This window comes from Sapajus apella, unplaced genomic scaffold (assembly GCF_009761245.1).
Source record: "Sapajus apella isolate SASKATOON/1434 unplaced genomic scaffold, GSC_monkey_1.0 scaffold4, whole genome shotgun sequence".
NCBI lineage: Eukaryota > Metazoa > Chordata > Mammalia > Primates > Cebidae > Sapajus > Sapajus apella.
In genome coordinates this window covers 3,055,183-3,080,811 of record NW_022436944.1, presented here as the reverse complement: position 1 = coordinate 3,080,811, position 25,629 = coordinate 3,055,183, and the positions used below count along the sequence as shown (strand labels likewise).

Sequence of the window (25,629 nt, the reverse complement as noted above, 5' to 3'; positions counted from 1 at the left end):
CTTATTGGAACAGAGCTTTACAGAGAACTCTGTCAACCAAGGCTGTTTATTCCTAAGCCTGGCCTTCTGTTTGGACGCGAGAAAAAAGACTGTTAAATCCCTACCAAATCGTAGAAAAAAATGTTCTCTAGAAACAATCTGCAGCAAAGTATTTTCATTTATGGCACCAAGGGAAGCTAAATACTATGAGCAGAAGGATAAAGAACTTAGCAGTTTGCTCTAACCTAACAGTAGTGCAGCTTTGCAAAACATACACTGAAAGACAAAGGCTTCAGATGAAACATAAACATAAATCTTATCAAAAAACTGTATGGGAAAGTAGAGTTTCTAATCATGTCACCCAAATTTGTATGATACATGTTTATGCAAACCTGCTAATGAAAGGAAATACCCGTGTTTTATGTTGAGTTTGGCTTAGGCTAGACAACTCTGAAAAAATCTCTTCTGAGCCCTTCATGAAAACTCCTAACTTAAAACAAATAAACCTGGCTAAATTTTGGCCTAAGAATACACAAATGCAGATTACAAACGGTAAATAAATACCTGGCTTTTTAATTTTGATCTATTAAAGCACGAGTCTCTACTAGTTGTCCATTAACTGAGATGTACTGGACTTCAAAAAATATAATTTTATAAAATATTTGCATAGCTCAAATGTAGTCAGACATTCACTGATCAACGGTCCTTTTAAAATATTTGCTGGATCATTTTTCCTAATCAACTCCATTGAGAGAAGTAGCAAAAACCCTCATTTCACAATGCTATTATAGCAGGCACTGCTGACTGTATGCTAGGTTCTGTGCTAGGGACTTCACGTACATCATTTCTCTGAATTCTCACAAGTCATTACCCTCATTTTCAGAGGCACAAACTAAAATGACAGAAGTTAAGCAACTTATATCTAAGGTTACACAGCTAAATGTGGGAATGGAGATTCAAACCTAGGTCTGCTAATATATTCAAAATTGAATATTTTTTAGCTGTCAGGAATCTTTTTTCTTATACTTTGATACGATCTATAGCATCACCTATAGTACTTGGTGTAATATGTCTGACATATGCTTATTGAAAAATGTTGCTAAAATGAATGAAGGGTTTAACTATCTTAGATTTAAGGGAAGTAAAATATTTGAGAAACAGCAACTGCACAATATGCTTTACCTGAAGGAGAAATCATTTTCTATTTTAGTGAAATTTTATTCACTAATTTGCCAATTAATAGTGGTAAGAGCATACATCAGAATGTACCAATATATGTCAGTGATACAAATAATTATACTTTAGCCTATCTATGCTATTCATATGTGGTTTAATTTTAGTCTCAGAAATTAACATACAGATCAACAAACCTGCCAGGGCAAATTATCCCTCCTCAAATGGTTAAGAAGTAAATTTTCACTGCCATTACTCTTAATTCAATTGTGCTAAATGAGTATACTGTAGAAAACAGAACTGAAGTATTATAACTCCCTCATAAATGAAACAACACCTTAACGAAAGCCTGTCAATGACTACGGACAAGACTCTTAAGCTCAATTTCCTTATGACTAAATGTGCTGTTAATAATGTGGTTTTTAAACTGTAGCTCCCTAGAGTCACAGACGGTTTAGCAGAGATGTCTCAGAAGTTTGTAGGGAGAAAGAGATGTCAAAGTGTCAGGATGAGGACTCTAGGCTACATTTCGACCCCAGCTTCAACCACAAACATAAAATGCCAGTACGTGTTATCTTTCACACATACTGGCATTTTATGTTAAGATATCCTTCATCACACTTCTTTCAAATGGCAGAAACTCCTTTTTCAATCACCAGACTAGATCAACATTATAAGTCTACAATTGGGAAATAGCAGTGAACACCTGGCATCAGATTGCCTGGGTTGAAATCCAGCTCTACCACTTACTAGGTAAGGTCTGTGACCCTACCGAACATTCTATGCCTGCTTCAATTTCCTCACTTGTTACTGGGTTGTTGTGATAGGTAAATATATGTAAAGTGATCAAAACAGTGCTTAGCATATAAGTCCTATATAAGTGATTGCTATTAAGATGACATCAATTATGTAAACCTACTTTGACAATCTGAAGCAAAATCTGCAAATATTATATTTAAATGTCATATCTTCATAGAAATGTTACCACAGCTCATCAATGAGTACATGATTATCAAAGCAAATGAAAACTTACTAAATTATTTGAAAACTTTAGAAACAAATAGTCTAAAAACCAAGTTTGGGATCACTGACAATTTATTCTTTTACAGACCAAACATCTTTAACTATACAGGGCAAGTCTCCCTTAAATGAAATGCTTGAGACCAGAAATCTTTACACTTAGGGATGAGATCCAAGACTAAACATGAAATTCATTTGTATTTCATAAAGGTGCATTCATAGATGCATGTATTTTGTGCAGACAACAAAGTCTTGATTGTGTTTTGACTACAACCTATCACATGGCATTAGATGTGGAATTTTCCACTTACGGTGTCATGTCACGGTGCTCAAAAAGTTTCAGATTTGGGAGCATTGAGAATTTCTGATATTCAAATTAGGGATGCTCAACTTGTACCAGATTAAAAATAAAATTCCATAAACAGCTGATTATCTTCCCCCTTCACATATTAAAAATAGAAAAGGAGGTTGGGGCTGTTCTATAGGAAAGGTAAAATATAAAACCCTTAGTGTTTGTCCATTGTGACACAGATTTTAGCCATTTAATTAAAAGCCTTTTTCATATTCCTGGTCCTTAATTTTGTCAAAGAGGAGAGTCATTCCTTGATAGCTGGGTTGCATACCTATCACGAAACGTTATTTTCTATGGGACTTATGTTATCCATATGTACACAGAAAAATATTTTCATATATGGCACCAAGGTTTGCACCTAAGGAAGCTAAATAGTTGCATTCTCTCTTTATGTGACTCAAAACAGAGCATCCAAACTAGCTAGGTATCCAAACAAGCTAAAATAGCATTTCTCAATGTGAATTACAAAGAATACTATTTTCAAAAGATGAATGTTTTATTTTTCTTTCCTAATCGAGAGATTTTATCGGTTGTGTTGAGGATCAGTACACAGACATTTCAATTTGTACACAACATATGTACTGCAAAATCTAAAAAGACATGTATCATTATTCTTCTTTAAAGTTATTCCAGTGACTTTCCACCTTACAACTGAGGCAAAATTTCCTTAAAAATTTTGATAACCTGTTACATACATCCCACCAAGTAACAATTTAATAGCATATACACTACATACTTCAATCTTTCACAGCACGTTAACAAAGTTATTAGAAAAACATGACTACCATGGCCAAAGATGTTACACAGTGCACGCACTTCTGACAAGGAGTGGTTTGCCCAAGGAAACAATTCTACTAAATACTAAACAATTCTACTAAAATACTAGAAAACAACATAAAGAGTAGTAGTAATTTAAGGACAGGTGTGGTGGCTCGCTCCTGTAATCCCAACACTTTGGGAAGCCAAGGCAGGAAGGTCGGTTGAGCTCAGAGGTTAGAGACCAGCCTGGGCGATGTAGGGAGATGTGGTCTCTACTAAGACACACACAAAAAATTAGCCTGGTGTGGTGGTGTACACCTGTAGTCCCAGCTACTCAGGAAGCTGAGGTGGAAGGAAGGACTGCTTGAGCCCAGGAGGTTGAGGGTGCAGTAAGCTATGATCACGCCACTGCAGTCCAGCCTGGGTGACAGAGTGAAGTAATTAAAAATGTTCAAGATATCAAATGCAGGACTGTGACTCCTTTGCCATTGAGTATGCTTTAAATTATGGGACATAAAAACCAACCACCCATGTATGCAATATTAAGCTGACACTCATAACAGTCAAGGCTTCTCATAATTCAATATCCAACATTATTTTCTGGTTGAAAAAAAAAGTAACCAGCAAATTATTTCAAAAAAAAAAAAAAAAAAAAAAAAAAAAAAAGCATTTACACCTAAAAAATGGGACGAGGTGGGATTCCTTCCTTAAATGTTTCCAGAGCTACTAAAAAACTTGCATTTAAAGCACAGTTGATAAAAATATTCCTCTGGATTTTTTAAGAAGGGAGACAAGGAACCACTGTTAAAAAAACATGGTATATGATATTAATCAGGGTGGGCTTCTTTCTCTCCTGCTTCAGAAGCTGGACTCTTCAGTTTGAGTTTCTCTGTTTTCTGCAGGTAAATCTTTATTCCTGGTTAGCCACTTTGGCCTGTTTTCACTTTGCTACTCTTTTCCCTTTTGTTTGCACTTTTTTGCCTAAAGATTTATCCCTTCCTGCTACCTTTCTGTGCTTCATTTCCACTACTGAAAAAGCAGGTTAGCTGACAGCCATGCCAATCTCCTTTTGGGCCCTTCCTTTTTCTTTTTTTTTTTTTTTGAGACAGAGTTTCGCTCTTGTTACCCAGGCTGGAGTGCAATGGCATGATATCGGCTCACCGCAACCTCCGCCTCCTGGGTTCAGGCAATCTCCTGCCTCAACCTCCTGAGTAGCTGGGATTACAGGCACGCACCACCATGCCCAGCTAATGTTTTGTATTTTTAGTAGAGATGGGGTTTCACCATGTTGACCAGGATGGTCTCGATCTCTTGACCTCATGATCCACCCGCCTCGGCCTCCCAAAGTACTGGGATTACAGGCTTGAGCCACCGCGCCCGGCTGGGCTATTCCTTTACTGCCCCTTTTGCTGGGCTGATCGTCCTCTTGGGCATACTGGAAGTTGGGAAGCCACACATCGGATACATGTGGGCCCTGGCATGCAGAGAACCTTCATGAGGCTGGGCTGCCTGGCCGCTGTCACTCTTCCCACTTCCCAAGCTCCAGAAGATGAATATTAACATTTGTTACAAGTGACTCTCCTTAGGTTCTTCAAAGTTACTACTTATGTCTCAGCCTCTTCCAGAAAAAGACCTGTGCTAAATCTTTTTTTCCCAGCAATATCTACCTACAGTTTCACCAAAACCGTGCATTGATAGTGACACTGGAAGTATTCCCAGCTTTCTTTGTTTTCTATCCACTGAGGCTGAAGAAAATTATCAGACTCTCTAGTTTAAAGATACTTATGTAGGGATTATGCTTTCACTCAATCCCCTACCCTCTCACCCCTCACTGTACTCCAGAAGACAGTACCCCTGGTCTGAACTACTGCTCTAGGATGACCCTTCTTGTTGCTGCTCACCAGCCAGCCTCCTGGCCCCACGCATATTCTTGATCTTATTTCACCCATATCCCCCAAAGGCAGAGGCTCACTATTTAGTCAGCCTTAGAAAATGCTACTCATTCCTAAGGGTTCATTATTTATCTTAATGACTTCTGTCATTTCCCAAATAACAATTTTGGTATCTCTTACTACCAATCTCTATGACATATCCAGTTTATGCGTTTATCTAACATTTACATTTTTCCATCATTTATGTAGTTCAAACTACATTCCAGTTTAGACACATGTCATTCATTCATTTTAAATATTCTAAAAAATGTTTTACCCTGAAACCAAATGCCATAAAGTTAATAAAATGCAGTATTTAAAAATTTGAGATTTTATTTCAAATCAGTATTTCAAGTTAATGTTATACCAAAATTTAAAAATGTAGAAGAGTAGTGCCTTGGAAGTACTTTTAAGAAAAGAAAAAACAAAACAAATAATTGCTTACTTGATTGTCTGCAGAAACCTCACTCTGTCATTGATCTCATCTGGGATCTTACTGAGAATTTGTTTAAGTGCTCGTGCCTTTTCGTTTAGGTCTTGGAATTCTGGCTCTGGTCGTTCAATCATATACTCTGATAAAATAAATACATAATAAAAAACATCCTGTGACTCTCTGCCAAATTCGTAACTAAGAGTTCCAATGTTGGTCAAAGGCAGTTGGGGGAGGAGAAAGGCCAGATAATCAGGAAAGACAAAGTTGCAAAGCAGAATTCATTAGCATTCAACTTGGTCCAGTAATAACAGCAGGGCTCCCTTCCAGTAAAATACCAGAAAATGAAATAATATTTTCAATTTGGGAAAAAAGGAAATCCCATGAAATCATTAAAAAAAAAAAATAGATTTAAAAGGGAGGGTTAAGTTCATTAGTGCTGTGACGTTACATTTCCCAAGGAGGCCTTAAATTAAATAACAATATTCATAACTAATGCCAAGGTAATATCCATTTGCCAATGAGAAAGATTAGCTTAAAAATCTAAAACCTCTATACTGAATATACATTGCTTCATTATATTAAACCCCCCAATAATCTAATAAAATCTTTTACACATTCTTGAAATCTCACTTAAAAACGAAAACCACCACCACCACAAATCCAACACAAGGGCTGCGATCATAGAAGAGCAATTGCAGAAAGGAGGTTCAACCAGAATTTACCAGATTCATTGTAGGCTTGGCAGCATTACAACTGTACCAATTAAATATATTATGATGTAATGGGGTACAAATGCTCAACTCTAAATAATGATAAGGGCTTTCTTATAATCATGGAATCAGTTAAAATACCTGGTTTTTGTTCTCCCTTAATAATTATGGGCAATTAAATGTCCACATTTTTCTAAATTAGTGGGAAAATGGCTACTAAACTTAAGTAAAAACAATGTCTAGTCATTTTTTTAAGTAAAAAAAAAATAAGAAAAGCAAAAAGAATGGGCATATTGTTCTCTTAAATCTGTGCTTGAAAAAAAGATGCTGTACTAAAGTTAATAAAACAAGCAAACAAGAACCTCATTATTTTCAAACTGTTTTTTGCTTAAAGTTGACACATTCCAAATAGCTTATCTTTTAGTAGAACTGAAACTCACCAAACATAAAGGAGGAAAAAAGTAAAGCATGTAGCATAAGCAAACTTCAAGTAATTAAATCTCACAAATATAAAAAACAAGAAAAAAAACTATTTTTCTACTTTATCTAGATTAGCCACCACCACCACAAGTGAAGGGAAGGGGGAAAAGCAGTAGGGAAGTTAGATTTTTTAGCCAAATAATAATGATTTAGAGGAAATGCTATTCAACATTTGTAAAACTTAAACAAGGTTCTTCTTTCTGATACCTTCTACATCATCAGCTGCCATACGAAGAAGGGATTCCGTGAAGTTAACTTCTACACTTTTTTTCTCTAAAATTTTCATAATGATGTCTTGTGTCAGACCCGGATTTTCTTTTTCAGCCTATAATAAAGAGAAAACTAGTTTTGAAATATAGATAAGGAATCAACATTTTAAAGCCAAAGTTTAATTGTTTATTGGGAACTTCTTACACTGATAACTTGTAAGGGCAGAAATCTTTGTAAAGCAGGTATCGTGATGGCATTCGCTAAAGGGCTGTTAGAGCTTGTGCACCTGGCTCTTTACTATCACTGAGGTTCCATTTTCCATTTGAACATAAAGAACTTAATATTTTCTACACCTTCTTTACACACTCTCTTGCAATTGAACTAATAACACAGAAATAAGGATTATATATGTTTTAGTAATCTATCAATTACTCTTCTCATTACTTTAAATATACGGAGGGTTTTTTTACACTTTTTAAAAATTTGCTAATATTGTATGTAACTCAAGGACCAAGGAATAATCCATCTAGTATTTTGTATACTCTTTGCATTTATATTAAGAGAATGCCAGGAAAAATAAAAAAGGATTTATTCTGAAGGTTTTACTGAAGCTATATAATATTACCTTAACCATTTTCCCACACAATGATTTTCATTTCCTATTTTATTTTTGTAGCAAGTATATTTCCTTTAATGGTTTCTAGAACATCATTAAACCTTTTACTACCTTTTGAGCTTATTTCACTGAGTTTGCATTGGTTCTATGTTACTTAGACTCCCAAGACAATAAAATCTTCTATCCATATCAAGACTGAGCATAGAGTTCTGTCTGAGTTTACCAAAGCCAGAGTTAATTTTCAGATTTCAGTTTTTCCCAAACTCAATAATCACACTTGATGTTTGTTTCCTTTAGGATGACTATGAATTTTAATTGTTATACTGATGATTTTCTTTCCTTTTTGCTCTAATATTAAACAGCAAATAGAAACACAATTTTCTATCTTAATCAGATGGCAACCTTTTTGTTACCCTATGTGTCAAGCACACTTAACCTCTGCCTCTTCAATTCCACTGATTATCACTGCAGATAGTTTCCTTCTCTTTCTATTGCTCTTTCCATTAGCTTGTCTTGTTTCTCATTAGATCTCAAGTATCAAAAACTGAAGAGTTGTGGGATGAAATAAGAAAAGAAAATGCACGCATTTATCTCAATCCTGGGATCATTTTAAATGCTGTCAAATACTATTCAGGGAAAATCATTTTGATAGATGATTAATGACAATAAACTGTGTCTGACTGAATCCTGTTTCTTTTATAAACTATGTTGACTTTTCCTTACATTGATATATATTTAAGAAAGAATCTATTTTTTAACCAGGGATGGTGGGGTGTGGGTGTGGTCCTAGCTACTTGGGTGGCTGAGGTGGGAGGACTGCTTGAGCCCAGGAGTTCAAGGCTGCAGTGAGCTGTGATCACGCCACTGCACTCCAGCCTGTGATTAAGAATAAGAACTCATTTTAAACAAACAAACTACTTTTTTAAAAAAGGAGTTTCCTTTAAAAGATGTCCAAATATGGCTTAAGATGTGTTGTTATAGCATTAACGTGGTGAACTGCCACAAAGTAACATACAGTGTAGCATTTGGTAACAATACTTTATCTCCTCTAAAAAGCAATAAATCTACATAATGAATTATCTTGCATAGGTGGGGGGCATTCTCTATGTGCTTGTAGGGAATGACAAAAGAAAAACATCTCTCTGATTAAGTTTATAATAAACTACTGAAAGGTTTAAATGCTAAAAGTCTGAGAATAAAGTTTTCAATACCAATTCAGTCTGGGACCCCAAAATGCTAAAGCTAGATCATTACAGAAGTCTCACAGATGTCCTTAACTTTCTCAGTTTTCAGTGCCCTTAGTGTCAAGAGATATACCTCACAGTGCTGTTTATTAAATAATTAGGTCCAAACAACTTATTAAGTACTACATCCTAACTACTCAGCCTTTAAAAAAAAATACACATAAATTGAAAGAAAAATATTTTACTTCATTCTTAAATAACCACGGTCACTTATTACTGGGATGTGTGTCCCTATTGGGCACTTCACAATTTCTCAAACACTGGACTTAGATTGGACCTTGCCACTCTCATTTCCTCTTGCACACACATTTTTTTCTGGTATTTTTGTTAGATCATAGCACAGGACAAGAAATCCAGCATCTCAATGACCTACCACCATTGAAAGCAATGTAGAACAATCTAATATGCTGAACTGCGATCCACCTCAAGCTAGGAGTCCACGCAGTGTCAAACAGATGTTGAGTATCACTGTACACCTGCAAAATTTTAAAATACTTCATGGTATCCCTCTGAATTTGCTATGGGCCACCAGGTACCTCAGTACATAGTTTGGAAGGAGTAGTCTTAGTACCTGCTGGCTAAAGACCTGGTTAAGCTAATTCTTATTTTAATAGCTTGAATTTTTAATGACTCTAATCACCTCCATGTGAGCAGTTCATCTCTCCAGCAAACAAAACGAATAGATATGCTCTTAAATCAAAGAGACAATCTACACCTCTAGATTTTCTTCCAGAATACACTCTAATGGGTGTTTAATCTTTGTAAAGAACCCAGCTGTAGTAGAAAAATAACCTGAAGGGCAGCAACATACACTCTTGTGGATCAGTGATTCTCAACCTGGAAGACAGACAACCTGTTGGAAGCTCTTAAAGACATAAGGGAGAGAGAGAATCAAGCAGAATACAGCTAAAGCTTGAAGAAGTGGTTTTAACTGCTCAGGTTCACTTACATGAAGTTACTTTTCAACAAATATATAGAACAATTTTTTTGGAGATCAGCAACAATTTGAGAAAATTTACAAACTGAGTGGCCTCTAAATAGTGAAAAGAATAACAAAAACATACTTTATGAATGCATAAAATATAGGTATCTACTAGTCTATTTTAGTATCTACTATCAAAATATATACAAAATTATTAAAAAGTTAAAACTTAATCAAAACTCACAAACACAGACTATACATGGTGCTATTTGCAGTTAACAGAAATATAAACAACTGTACAGATGCAATATTAAATCATAACTGCACAAAATTAACTGTAATACATATGTATATGTAATAACTTTGAAGCCACCTCCTATTGCTATTGCAGTGAGTTCAAGTATTAGTAAGTATATGATTAAAACACTGTGTGACTCTAATAATCTCCATGTGAGCAGTTCATCTCTCCAGCAAACTGCACATCCCAATACAAAGTAATACCTCCCAGGTCTCACATTTTTTTTTTCCATCATGTTTAGTGCAAAATGCTCTAAACCTGGAATAACACCATGGGAACCAACAAAGTGCCACTAGTGATGCTGGAAGTGCGCTCATGCAGCAAAGACATGACATGACAAGAAGGTGAACTGCGTGATACTGAATTGCCTGAATCCAGCCTAAGGATCACTGCAAAGGGAAAAAAAAAAAAAAGGAAATTCACGAAATGAAGCAATTGCTGCAGCAACATCAACAGGTAGGAAAACTTTGCATGTTTTGTGAAATACCTTTTTGTCTCTTGTTGAAAATGCAGCTTTTATGTGGGTACAGGATTATCTATAAGAAAGGCATACCTACAGAACGTAATATGATTCAAGAAAAGGCAAAGTCATTCTATGACAAAGCAAAAGGAAAAGTCTAAAGCTGAAGAATTTAATGCCAGCCAAGGATAGTTTGATAACTTTAGAAAGAGGTTTCATTTAAAAAATGTCAAGATAACAGGAGTAACAGGAGAAGCAGATTCTGCTGACATGCAGTAGCAAGTAAGTCCCCACACACAATTATGAGAATCTTTAAGGAAAAAGGATATCTGTCTGAATCAAAGGTTTTTAATACAGATCAAAGTGTCCTATTCTGAAGAAAAAAAAGAGCCACAAAGAATATTAGTAAGGCAGATAAGTGAGTTCCAGAATTTAAGGCAGGAAGGGATAGGTCAACTCTACTGTTTTGTGCAAATAAGTTTGGTTTATAATCAGGACTGCCCTTATTTACAATTCTGCTAAACCCTGGAGCCTTGAAGGGAAAAGAAAAATACCAGCTGCCAGTTTTGTGGTCATACAAGACGACCTAGACAAAGAGAACCCTTGTTCTAGACTGGTGCCATCAATGCTTTGTTCCTGAAGTTAGAAAGCACCTTGGCAGTAAAGGGTGGTCTTTAAAACTTCTTCTGACTGTATGTATTTATCTATGGAGATACCTATATATCTATATATATAGAGAGAGAGAGATAGATATCAGAGATGTCTACACACACACACACACACACACACACACACACTTAATTAGATACAAGGTCTTGCTATGTTGCCTAGGCTGGTCTTGAACTTCTGGCCTCTAGCCTCACACTTCAGCCTCCAAAAGTGCTAGGATTACAAGCCTCTGCGACTAGCCTTTCTTTATTATTATTATTTTTAAAAATTCATCTGATATTGGATAATGTCCCTTGCCTCCCAGAACCCCAATGAGATACTGAAGGTGTCAAAGTGGCCTTCTTGTCCCAAAACCCCATACCTCTAAATCAGATTCTACATCTGAGGATTGTAAGAACTTTTAAGGCTCACTATACAAGGAACCATAAAGCCTCTATGGAAAGGGATGTTAACAATCCTTGGTAGAAAGAATATCAGGTAAGTCCGGAAGGATTACACCACTGATGGTATCATTGCTATGGAAAAACCTATGGAGCCTAAAACAATAAATTTCTGCTAGAGAAAACTGTGTCCACATGTTGTGCATGACTCCACAGGATTTACAACAGAGCCACGGAAATCATGAAAGAGATTGCAGATACCATAAAAATGGCAGAGGATGAAGGGTTTCAAGATATGAATATAAGAGGAATTTAAGAGCAAATAGACAATGAGAAAGAAGGAGTGCCAGAAAACAAATGGACATCAGATAATCCAGCAGAAGAATTCTGTTTATTCAAGGTTGCTTTATGATAGACCCTTCTATGATACGAGCACTGAAGCTAAAGCAAATGTTGGAAGATTGGTACTGTACGGAAACATTTTTTGAGAAATGACAAAGCAAGTAAGTCAGAAATTAAAGTTATACTAAGTGTGCCTGCCTCTCTTGCCTCCCCATCCACCGCCTCTACTTCTGCCATCCCTGAGCTAGCAAGACCAACCCCTTCTCTTCTTCCTCCTCCTCAGCCTATTTAATGTGAAGACAAGGATGCAGACCTTTATAATGATCCACTTCTACTTAATGAATAATAAATATATTTTCTCTTCCTCATGATTTTCTTAATAACATTATCTTTTCTCTAACTTAAGAACACAGTATGCAATATATAAGATACACAAAATACATGTTAATCGACTGTTCCTGCTACCAGCAAGATGTTCTAGTCAACAGTAGGCTTTTTTAGTAGTTAAGTTTTTTGGGAGTCAAAACTTATATTCAAATTTTCAACTGTGCAGGGCATTGGCACCTCCAACCTCCACATTGTTCAAAGGTCAACTGCATATATATTAAAATATTCAGTACTAGTATCTTGGGGAAAAAACAATTTTAATCCTCTTTTTCTTCCAAATGACAAAAAGTATGATAAAAATTGTTGTTGTGGACCAATAATTGGAAGTATGAATATAAAAGATTTTATGACTGGTGAGGTTTCTTTCATAATTTTTCCAAAATTGTAATTTAAAAAATACAAACATCTTTGTTTTTAACATGTCTTCCTTCAATTTCATTTGAAATTTAACAAATTAAATGTGATAATTAAAAATACATCAGTGCAAAGTTAGCTAATTTGTTTTCTTCCAAAATAAATAACATATGCCATGGACGATAAACTTTATCCATGGATCAAACCATATCTATCACGGTCACATAATTTGTGCTTAAGCATTAAATCATTAGCTTGTATGTTAGAATGTTACAAGAAAAACCCTCATAAAATTTATTATTTTATCTTATGAATGACATTGAAGATATTATCTACTCCATCAGACAGGGTCTTCTCTCTGTTCCTGGTATTAGAAAAGCTGAAAACTTGACTTTTGTCTAAGCAACACTATACTGTACAGATTACTTTTCCTTCTTTTGGCCACAAAGATACTTGAGATAGCATCATGCATCCCTAATGATCAAATATGCCATTCCAAAACCAAACCAACACTCAAAGAAGAAAACAACGACAATAAAAAAATGATTATGGTGTTGCTTCACTAACCCAATGATTTGGGGGATGGAATTTAATGAAGCTACTAAATGTATATACACTCACCTTGAATCATAAGATATTAAATCAAAAAAGCTCTAGCCTAACATATATAATATAGATGATTGTGATAATATGAGATATCTAGTGGCATTACCTGTGCTATCAGCAAAGAGTGGTATCAATAAACTTTTGTAACATGAAAGAATCAAGCTGAATGGATTTATAGTTTCAACTCCAATTAAAATATAAATGTATTCCACATTAAAACATTACAATACTTTACCTAAAACACAGGTTATTTAAGCTGCTGACAGGAAGGAACACAAAAATTAATGTTTTGGGCACCATGATATATATCTGGGATGGAGGACCAGATGAAAGTTTTACATTAAAGAATACATTCAACATGTACGGTAAGTCTCTGAAGTAGGGCTGTACAACAGAAATGTAGTATCAGCAACCGATGTAATTTTAGGTGGCCACATTAAAAAAACAGGAGAAAGACACAGGTAAAATTATTTTAATCATACATCCAAAAGATTATCAACATGTAATCATTATAAAATACTTATTACTAAGCTAGTTTACTTTTTTCTTATATGAAGTCTTCAAAATCTGTGTATTTTAACTTGGAACATATCTCGATATGAACTAGTCTTATTTTAAATGCTCAAAAGCAACATGTGGCTAGTGATAATCCACTGAACAGCTCAGGTCTAAAGACAATGAAAAAATTAATTTTGAGTGACTTAACTGTATATACTCAAAGTATATTTAATTCACCATATTTGAAGGTATTATTTTCCTGTTGAAAAATATTTGTTAGACTCATGTTCTATAATTAAACAATAGAAAGAATACCTTCTCAAGTTAAACTTTTACAAATACTTTTAAATTTTCACTTTATTTTGAGACAGGGTCTTGCTCCGTCACCCAGGCTGGATCACAGTGGCACGATCATGGCTCACTGTAGCCTCAAACTCCTGGGCTCTAGCAGTCCTCCTGCCTCATCCTCCTAAGTAGCATGAACAACAGGCACATATCACCATGCCTGGCTAATATTTTCATTTTCTGCAGATACGGGGTCTCGCTCTACTGCCCAGGCTGGTCTTGAGCTCCAGGCCTCAACCTCCCAAAGTGCTGAGATGACAGGCATAAGCCACCATGCCCAGCCATGTAAGTTTTCAAAAGGTCAAAAAAAAAAAAAAAAAAAAAAACCCTCAAAAATATAATCTACAGTTAATGAGATAACACTCTGAAAAAGTCAGTTTCAAAGGCACAAAGTGATAAAAAGATGAAATAAATGCTAATGATATAGCATTTGTTCTAGTTTATCTTCTGGAAGTGTTTTAAGCTTTATCGAACATAGTAAAAGAGGCATAAGATGGCTAAAAAGGGTTTCACTAAAAGAAACTGGCAACCATCACGTACTTATATTTACAAATAATGCACATTTTAATAATCATAAATTATTTGCACCTCACCTTAATGAAAGCGGCTCTCAGTGTCTGAGCTGCAGATAGATTTACTCGTTCTAGCTGCAATAAAAATTTAAAATCATTATGAATATCAACTTTATTGGGAAAGCACATTTCTGAGATTCCATTCTGTAGCAATCACATGAATACATTAAACATTTAATCAACAAACATCCTTGTTAATAATTGCACATCACCACAATTCTCCAATTAGGGTATCAAACATTTTCAATGAAAACCATGAAAAATTTTAAGTCCTTAATTTTTTATAAAAAAATTAAGAGCAATCCAAATGCTTTCAATTTTTATATCAAATATGTGAGATTTATAATTTCAAAAGATTAACGTCCTTACTACACACATTAATTCAGTTTTCAGAGAACTAAAGGCAAAGAATTTCATAAAAATAATTCCATTTGTAAAGAGTTAACCGCAAGGCTTAAAAAAAAAAAAAAACCTAGTTAAATTCTGATTTTTTCAGTCCTTAAGGATTGAGATAGTTAATAAAATTCAATTGTATTTATTTTTTATTAGGGACAATATTAAATTAGAAACAATGTAACCTATATAGATTTTTACCAAGCAGAATATTTCTACACAAATCTTATGAACATATATTATGCAATAAAGTCTTCCCTTGAGGCAACAAAAATGTAAGTTTTGCTTTAGAAATCACACACACCCCTCTGTATGGGATCTCTAACACTTTAAATCAATTTATTTTCTAAACAAGAAGTTACAAATGCTAAGAACTATATCTCCCTACAAATTATTCACCTTAAGCACAAAGCAAAAGCAACAGAATCTGACAAGGTAGTTCATCCACCAAAAAACAACAAACCATTTAGCTTAATATTTAACATGACTTCTAACCAATCTTGTAAAATCTAATATTGCCTCAGTGGGTAAAAAATGAAGGCATAAAAAGCCCAGTAAACAAATGTAGAAAGAAATAACTACATAAGTATTTCATAATTAACAAAGATATGTTTCCAAAAAATGGAGAAAGTTTCCTACTTCAAAGTAATTACCGTAATTATAGTGAATACTAATAAGATTAAAATAACAATATAGTTCATTAGATCTCAAGTTCTTGTTATGCGAGAGAGGCAGAGACAGACATTAAAAAAATGAATATTTCCACTCTGATAGGAACCATTTCCTTACTGAGGTTTACACCACACTCTGACCTCTTTTAAAAAGGTCTGAGTCAGCTGTATGCCTTCAAGTATCAACAATATTAGTTCATTCTGTATTGCCCTGAATGGTATGTTAAAGGATCTAGACAAGTAAAAGTCCCCAGAAAAGTTCATGAAGAGCTTAACAAGACTATCTGAGATAGTTATCAACAACTCTAGATTTCTACCTTAACAACAACAACAGTCACAGGAAGCTCACACATACACTAAATCAAAAAAAATCTGTGAGCTCAGAAGCACTGCACCGAAATTCTGCTGGGAGCCATTTGGAGATACGCTGCAGTCATGCATCGCTTAATGATGGGGATGGATACGTTTAGAGAAACATGTCATCAGGTGATTTCAACATTATGTGAACATCACAAAATGTACTGACATAAACCTATAGGGACAGCCTACCACACACCTAGGCTATATGATGTTGTCTACTGTGCCTAGGCTACAAACCTGTTACGTTTACTGAACTGACTACTATAGGCAACTGCAAGACAATGTTAAGTATTTGTGTATGTAAACAAAAAGAGGTAATGTGTTGCACTACAATGAACAATGGCTTTAACATCACTAGGTGAGAGGAATTTTTCAGCTCAATTATAATTTTATGGGACAACCATCATATATGCCATCCATCCACCACTGACTGAAATGTTATGTGGCACATGACTGCATATACCCAAAGGCCTTACAATAAAGCCAAAAGGCTTTCTTACTCATATGGTATTGACATATCCACGGTGTCCAAAACAGTACTAGGCACCTACCTACTGTTTGAACTGAATTTAATCTCTCATCCATAAATTTAACTGACCTGTTCTTAAGTCTATCTGTAATTTCAGCCTATACTACTTAGGTAGCAAGATATGTTGTCGTCTTCTCCATTTTATAAAGGAAGAAACTCAGTTTGACACTAAATCCTGTAAACAAGCCTGACTTCCTGTACTCACTCTTCCAGATTGAAGCCATTGAATCTCTTCAACGCTGCTTCTTTAAGGACCAACACATTGAGTTCCTACATGTACAACATGAAGCAGCTATATGAAAAGTGGAGTGACAGCCATCAGTTAAAACAGAAAGAAGTCTTTATAAACATGGGATTTGAACTGGTCTTTAAAAAGTGTGTTGTGGCCTCTTAAAATCATCCTCCTGGGAAGTTCTCCCACTTAGAAGTTTCTTTAGGGTTGTTAACACATGGGATGTCATGATTTCATGTAAATTTAGGAAAGAAAAGGATTTCCATTTTATTTCCAGTCTCTTGAGAGTCCAGCACTTTTTGAACTTTAAGGTAACAGTCTTCGTCTACGGCATCTTTAAAGAATAAACACAATAGCCTTCTTGGTAGTAATTGATAGTGCATACACTGTATTTTGTTTTGGGTCCACTGAAGGAGGAATATATGACTGCACCTTGTATTAATGGATACTGGGACACAGAGAGGCTGCTTGGGCCTCAGGAATACAGTATGTCCATGTAACCAGTAAAGGAGTAAGAGAAAATAAGAGCATCAGAGTGAGAGAAAAGGTATGTAACACACTTCATCTCTCCTAAAAGAGAAGGAAAAGTACCTCCTGAAGCACATTCGGAGACAACGGATAGGCTGGGTGAGCCTAACAGGAGGTCTCACCTCAATCCCCCATTCTGCCTACTCTATTTTGTGAGTTCCTTCTGTAACTTATTGTTGATAGTCTTTAAGAACACTTACTATCAACCACAAATCAGACAAATTTGCTCTGCTTCACTTATAAAAATATTTTAAAAGCTTCCACATAACTGATTCCATGAAGAGTACGTTTATTGTTTTGCTCTTTCCAAAAGTATCAGTTTCTTCTACACTTTTCTAGCATCAAGCTAGTTTCCTAAAACCATAATTAAAAAAAAAAAAAATCCATTAGCCCTTCGGTTACTCAAGTTTTAAAAGACTCTTGCTTTCATACTTTTGTGAAAGCTGTGTGGTCTGTTGTTGTTTGGTTTTTTTAAAAGTCAAAATAATTAGAATAACTGGATCCGAATTGTGTACAAATCTACTTGCTTCTTCAAAATCAGGCAAGATTTGACTTTTTCCATGTTGACATTCCTCTCCCTACCCACACTAAACAAAGATTGTTGATCCTATTTCTTAAGAAGAATTAAACTGAGCCAAGTTACAAGAATAAATACTTCAAGTACATCTCCTGTGATTCAAATAAAAGTGAGGTGAGTCAAGTAAAAAAAATAATAATAAGCATGCAAGAAATAATTAATTGAATCAAGAGGTTACTTATTAGTTTTTGAACTGTCACAGAGGAAGATAATGCAATCAGCTGTATTTTGTACATGTGAAGTTCAACACTTTCTAAAAGAAATCAGTTCTTTGGGTTGCCAAGCTGTCTGGCAAAAAAATGTAATCGGAACCACCTATTATAAAAATATTCCATTAAAAACACTGCCTACAAGTATACAAAACTGTGAAATACATGTGAAAGATTTCTTAACAATAATAGCTAACACTTACTATATAACTAGTACTATTTTAAACACTTTACGTTAACTTATTTCACAGAGTTGTTAGGATAATGAAGTACACCACTGTTTATCCCGGTTTTACAAATAAGGAAACAGGGAAGATAAAATAACATTTGAAAAAGAAGAACACTACTTCAAACCCAAAATGTTGATTATGATCAATTCCGGATAGTAGGATTGTAGATAAAATCTCTATCTGCATTATAGAATGTTTACTAAGCTGAAAGTTTGAGGTCTGGTTTATCTTAACAGGAAAAAAAATAAGAGGGGAAGCAAAGCAAGATGGCCGAATCAAAGCCTCCACTGCTAAGAGCGTTCCCTCTGCAGGAATAGCAATTTTACCAACTACACACAAAAAGGCACTGCCAAAGAGGTAAAAATCAAGTGAGCAATCATAGTACCATAGTTTTAATTTCATATTGCTGAAAGAGGCAATAAAGAGGGCAGGAAAATGCCACCTCTCCCCCACCCTGCAATAGCATCTGTGTGGCATGCACAAACAATACGTGTACTTGGGTGGGGAGAGCACAGGAACTAGGGGACTTTGCAGTGCTGACCAATCATGGTGGAGAGCAAAAGTGTTCTGGGCTCAGCTAGCAGTCACCACGAAAGGGAGCATTTGGGCATGACCTAGTCAGAGGAGAATCGCCCATCTAAGAGGTTGGAAATTGAGCCTTGCCACCAATGGCTAAAGTGCTCTAGGGTCCCACGTAAACTTGAAAGGCAGTCTAGAACACAAGGATTGCAATTCCTGGGCAAGTCTTAGTCTTAGGGTCAGTGGACTAAGTCAGCACATGACCAGCTGAGCCACTAGGTAGGGCAACCAAGGCAATAGATGTGTCACTTCTCCCCAAACCCCAAGCGATGGAGCTCACAGCAATAAGTGACTCCTTCCTTCTGTTTCAGGATAGGAAGGCAACAAGTAAAGGCAACAGAAGTTTGTCTTTTACCTTGTATACCAGCTCAATCACAGTAGGCTGAGGCAGCAGGCAGTGTCCTGAGGCCCCATTCCAGGCCCTACCTCCTGGACAACATTTCTAGATACACCCTGGGCCAAAAGGGAACCCGCTGCCTTGAAGGGAAGGACCCAATCCTGGCAGGATTCGTTGCTTGCTGACTAAAGAACACTCGGGCCTGAATAACCAACAGCAATACCCAGGTAGTAAGCTGTAGGCCTTGGTTGAGATTCAGACATGCTGGCTTGAGGTGAAACCCAGCAAATTCCCAGCTCACTGTGGTGGCTACAGTGAGAGACTCCTGCTTGAGAAAAGGAAAAGAAAAAATAAAAGGCATTTTGTCTTAAATATCTTAGGTATCAGTTTAGGTCTTGAGGTCCCTGAGTCCAGGCCTAGGCTTTTGGACCGCATTTCTAGACCTGCCCTGTCCGAGAGGAGCCAATTGCCCCGAATAGTGAAGCTCAGACCCAGCAGCAATCACCACAGGCTGACTGAAGAGCCCTCGGGTTTTAAGTGAATATCAACAGTGGACTTGCAGAACTCCCTGCGTGCCAGTGACCACAGAGAGAGGCTCTTCTGCCTATAGAAAGGAGAGAGAAGAGTGGGAAGGATTTTGTTTTCTGCTTTCAGTGTCAGCTAAACCACAGCAGAAAAGAACACCAGGTCGATTTCTAAGGTTTTTGACTCTTAATTCCTGGACCCCAAAGTGCATCTCTAAAACATGTGGGGCCTGGGGAACTCACCACATTGAAGGGAAGGACATAAATCTGGCTGGCTTCACTACCTGCTGATCGTAGAGCCATAGGGCCTTAAGTGAACGTAGGTGGTAGGCAAGTAGTGGTTACAGCAGGCCCTGGGTCACATCCACTGCTGTGCTAGCTTTAGGTCTGATCCAGTGCAATTCCAGAGGTGGTGGCAACAGGGGTATCACCCTACTCCCCAGCTTCAGGCAGCTCAGCACAGAGAGAAAGAAAGACACATTTGTTTGGGAGAAACTAAGGAAAGAGAACAAGAGTCTCTGCCTGGTAATCCAGAGAATTCTTCTGTATCTCAGTCAACACCACCAAGGCTGCAGTATCTCTATGAGACTGAAAGAACCACAGCATTAGTGAGCTTGGGGCCTAAGTCCTCTTGAATACTTAGAAAGTCTTCCCAAGAAAGATGCATAAAAACAAGCCCAGACTGAAAAGACTACAATAAATACCTAACTCGTCAATTACTGGACACCAACAAATATGCAGAAGCATCAAGACCATCCAGAAAAACATGACCTCACCAAACGAATTACATAAGGCACCAGGGACCAATCCTGGAGAAACACAGATATGTGACTTTTCTGCCAGAGAATTCAAAATGACTGTGTTGAGGAAACACAATGAAATTCAAGGTAACTCAGTGAAAGAATTCAGAATCCTATCAGACAAATTTAATACATATATATATATAGAAATATTTTTTTAAAAATAAAGCAGAAATTCCAGAATTGAAAAATGCAATTGACATACTGAAGAATGCACCAGCCTCTTAATAGCAGAATGAACCAAGTGGAAGAAATAATTAGTGAGCTTGAAAACAGACTGCTGAAAATGCACAGAGGAGTCAAAAGTACAAATAAAAAAGTACACTCCTACAAGATCTAGAAAATAGTCTCAAAAGGGTGAATCTAAGAGTGACTGGCATTAAAGAGGAGGTAGAAAAAGAGATAGAGGTAGAAAGTTTATTCAAATCAATAGTAACAGAGAACTTCCCAAACCTAGAGAAAGATATCAATATCTAAGTACAAGAAGGTTAAAATACTGTGTCGAGGCATTTAATAATCAAACCCCCAAAGGTCAAGGATAAAGGTTCCTAAAAGCACCAAGAGAAAAGAAACAAACAACATACAACGGAGCTCCAATTTGTCTACAAGACTTTTCAGTGGAAACTTTACAGAACATGAGAGAGTAGTATGACATATTTAAAATACTGAAAGAAAAAAATTTTCTCCTAGAATATCCAACAAAAATATCATTCAAACATGAAGGAGAAATAAAGATCTTCCCAAACAAATGAAAGCTGAAAGTTTTCATCAACACCAGACTTTTCCTAGAAGAAATAACGAAAGTTCTTCGATCTTAAAGAAAAGGACATTGATGAGTAAAACATCTTCTGAAAATGCAAAACTCAGTGGTAATAGTAAGTGCACAGAAAAACGTAAAATATTATAATACTGTAATTGCGATGTGTAATCAAAAATAGTAACTATAACAACTTTTCAAGACAAACAGTACAATAAGACAAACAACAAAAATTAAAAAACGAGAGGGATGAAGTATAGAGATTTTATTGGTTTTCATTTTGCTTGTTTATTTATGTGATCAGTGATAAGCTGGCAGCAGTTTAAAATAATAGGGAATAAGATAGTGCTTGGAAGCCTTATGATAACCTCAAAACAAAAAACATACAGTGTACACACCAAAAATAAAAAGAAATTAAAACATGCCACCAGAGAAAACCACCTTCACTAAAAGGAAGATAGAAAGGAAGGAATGAAGGAAGAGAAGACCACAAAATAACCAGAAAACAAGTGACAAAATGGCAGGGTAAGTCCTTATCAATAACAGCATTGAATGTGAATGAACTAAACCATCTAATCAAAAGACAAAGAGTGGCAAAACGGATTAAAAGCCAAGAACAATCTGTTGCCTACAAGAAACACATTTCACCTATAAAGACACCTGAAATCAAAATAAAGAGACAGAAAAAGATACTCCATGCAAATGAAAACCAAAAAAAAGGGTAGGAGTAATTATACTTGTATCAGACAAAATAGATTTCAAGACAAAAATAATAAGGAGATAAAGGTCATTATATAATGATAAAGGGTTCAATTCAGTAAGAGGATATAACTGTAAATATATATGCACCCAATGCTGGTGCACCCAGAAACATAAAGCAAATATTATTAGAGCTAAATGGAGAGACTGACCAAAAGATTATAAAAGCTAGAGACTTCACCACCTAACTTTCAGTATTGGACAGACCTTTCAGACAAAAAAATCAACAAAGAAACATCAGACTACATCTGCACTACAGAACAAATGAACCTAAACAGAATATTTCATAAAATAGCTGCAGAATACACATTCTTTTCCCCAGCACATGGATCATTCTCAAGGACAGACCTTATGTTAGGTCACAATAAAAGTCTTAAAACATTCAATTAATACCAAACATCATCTCTAAACAATCAAACAAAACTAGAAACCAGTAACAAGAGAAATTTTTGAAACTATAAAACACATGGAAATTAAATAATAGGCGTCTGAATGAATTGTGGATAAATAAAATTAAGAAAGAAAATGAAAAATTTCTTGAAACAACAGAAACACAACATACTGAAACCTATGGGATACAGCAAAACCAGCACTAAAAGGGAATTTTATAGCTATAAGTGTCTATATCAAAAAAGAACAAACACTTAAAACTAACATGCATCTTAAACAACCAGAAAAGAGTAAACTAAACCCAAAATTAGTAGAGGAAAAGAAATAATAATAAAGATCACAGCAGACATAAATGAAATTGAGACAAAGAAAATACATAAGATCAATGAAATGAAAACATGCAGAATACACATTCTGCATGTGTATTTTTAAAAAGATAAGCAAAATTGACACAACTTTAAACCAACTTAGAAAAAAAGAAGACCCAAATAAATAAAATCAGAGATGAAAAGGGAGACATTACAACTAATACCACAGAAATTCAAAGGATCATTAGTGGCTACAATGAGCCACAGTATGGCAATAAATTGAAAAATCTAGAGGAAATGGATAAATTCCCAGACACATAACAGCTATCAAGATTGAACCAGGAAGAAATCTAAAACTTGAACAGACCAATAGTAAGTAACAAAATCAAAGCTGTAATAAAACCATCACCCAGTAAAGAAAAGCCCAGCATTCGATGGCTTCACTGCTGAATTCTGCCAAACACCTGAAGAACCAATATCAATCCTACTCAAACTATTCCGAAAAACAGAGGAAGGAAGAATAATTCCAAAGTCATTTTACAAAGCCAGTATTACCCTGATACCAAATCCAGAGATCGACACATTGAAAAATGAAAACTACAGGCCAATATCTCTGATAAATAAATCCTCAACAACATACTAACAAACCTAATTCAACAATACATTAGAAAGATCATTCATCATAACCAAGGAGATTTATCCCAGGATTCAAGGATGGTTCAACATATGCAAATCAATCAATGTGACAAATCCTATCAATAGAATGAAGGACAAAAATCATATGATCATTTCAACCAATGCTGAAAAAGCATTTGATACAATTCAACATCCTTCATGACAAAAACTCTCAAAAAACTGGGTATTGAAGAAATATACCTCAACATAGTAACAGCCATATACAACAGACCCACACAGCTAGTATCACACTGAGCAGGGAAAAACTGAAAGCCTTTCCTCTAGGATCTGGAACATGACAAGGATGCCCACTGCCACCACTGTTATTCAACACAGTAAGGGAAGTCCTAGCTAGAGCAACCATACAAGAGAAAGAAATAAAGGGCAAAGATGGCCGACTAGGAACAGCTCAGGTTGCAGTTCCCAGTGAAAGCACAGACGGTGAGTGGACGCCGCATTTCCAGACGGATTTTTATTGCCCACAGACCAGAAGATTCCCAGGCGGAGAAGCCCCACGAGTCGCCAGTGCGGCTGTTTTGGCTGGCGCGGCTGCTTTGCCGGAGCCCTGGTACAGTGTTCTCTGTGCAAAATACAGTGGTCTGGGTGCCCTTTCAGCTGGGGATTGGAGACCCGGGAAGGCAGATCGCCCATTCATCTGATTTAAAAAGGAAATGAAACAGGGAGCCAGGCCAGGAGATTCCTGGGCAAAAAAACCGCCACGAATCTCAGTGCCACTGTTTCAGCCGGTGCAGTGAGTCGCGGCACGGGAAATCACACAGATCCCGGCGCCTTTTCAACGGGCAACTGGAATACCTGGGAGAGAGACAAGAGATGAGAGATGACTGTACAACTAAAAAAACCAAAAAACAAAACAAAAAAAAAAAAAAAAGATTCTGAGTCAGGGAGTCAGGCGATCAGGCTTGGCTGGGCCCACCTTCCCCCTCACACACACACACAAAAAAAAACAGCAATTGAAAAAGCTCTGGGTTGAAAGTTTCACAGCAAGCACAGCTGAACCCGGGACAGTCCAGCTCGGTGGGAGAGGGGCAACCGCCATTACTGACATACTCCACCACTACGGAGGTGGTCTGCCATCACCGAGGCAGCCCGCTGTTGCCGAGGCAATATGCCATTACAGGGAGAGTCTGCCATTACAGAGGTGGGCCACCACTGCCGAGACAGTTCTAACTACACCCATACAAAAAGGACTGCAGGGAAGATCACACAGCAGCTGGGCAGAGCCCACAGTAGCTCAGCAAAGCCACTGCAGGCAGACAGTGACTAGGCTGCCTCCTTGCTGTGCAGCAACTCTGAATGAACATCGAAGCTCACAGCTCAGCACTTAAGCTCCAATAAGGGACAGACTGTCTACTCGAGCAGCTCCCCGACCCCCCTAGGTCCCAAGAGTCATCTCATAAAAGAGAGAACAGACTGACATTGGCGAGTATCCTTCTGGGACAAAGACAGCAGAAGAAGAAACTGGTAGCAACCCTTACTGTTCTGCAGCTGCTGCAGGTGATCTCCAGGCAAGCAGGGCCCGGAGTAGACCTCAGCAGTCCTACAGCAGAGGGGCCAGACCGTCAGAAGGAAAACTAAGAAACAGAAATAACTTCATCATCCACAAACTGGAAGTTAACCCAGAGACCCAATCTGAAAGTCAGCAACTACAAAGATAACAGGTGGATAAATCCACAAAAATGGGAAGAAACCAGCACGAAAATGATGAAAACACCAAAAACCAGAACACCTCTCCTCCTACAAGGGAACACAACTCCACATCAGCAAGGAAACAAGCCTGGATGGAGAATGAGTGTGATGAAATGACAGAATCAGACTACAGAAGGTGGGTAATAAGAAACTTCTGTGAGTTAAAAGAACATGTTCTAACCCAATGCAAAGAAACTAAGAACCTTGAAAAAAGATTTGACGAAATGCTAACGAGAATGGACAACATAGAGAGGAATGTAAGTGAATCGTTGGAGCTGAAAAACACAATATGAGAACTTCGCAAAGCATGCACAAATTTCAACA

The 25,629-nt window shown here is 36.6% G+C and overlaps 1 protein-coding gene across 3 annotated transcripts in view; it reads right to left on the bottom strand.

Moving 5' to 3' along the window:
* The window catches only part of PDCD10 (programmed cell death 10), a 59,704-nt gene that overhangs the window by 5,787 nt on the left and 28,288 nt on the right, over window positions 1-25,629 (bottom strand). For all 3 annotated transcript variants that reach the window (XM_032261328.1, XM_032261339.1, XM_032261344.1), the window contains 3 exons: window positions 14,762-14,815; window positions 7,045-7,162; window positions 5,660-5,786 (listed from right to left, as the gene is read on the bottom strand). In XM_032261328.1, coding sequence (XP_032117219.1) covers window positions 5,660-5,786; window positions 7,045-7,162; window positions 14,762-14,815 — 299 coding nt within the window. The remainder of the gene's footprint in view (window positions 1-5,659; window positions 5,787-7,044; window positions 7,163-14,761; window positions 14,816-25,629) is intronic.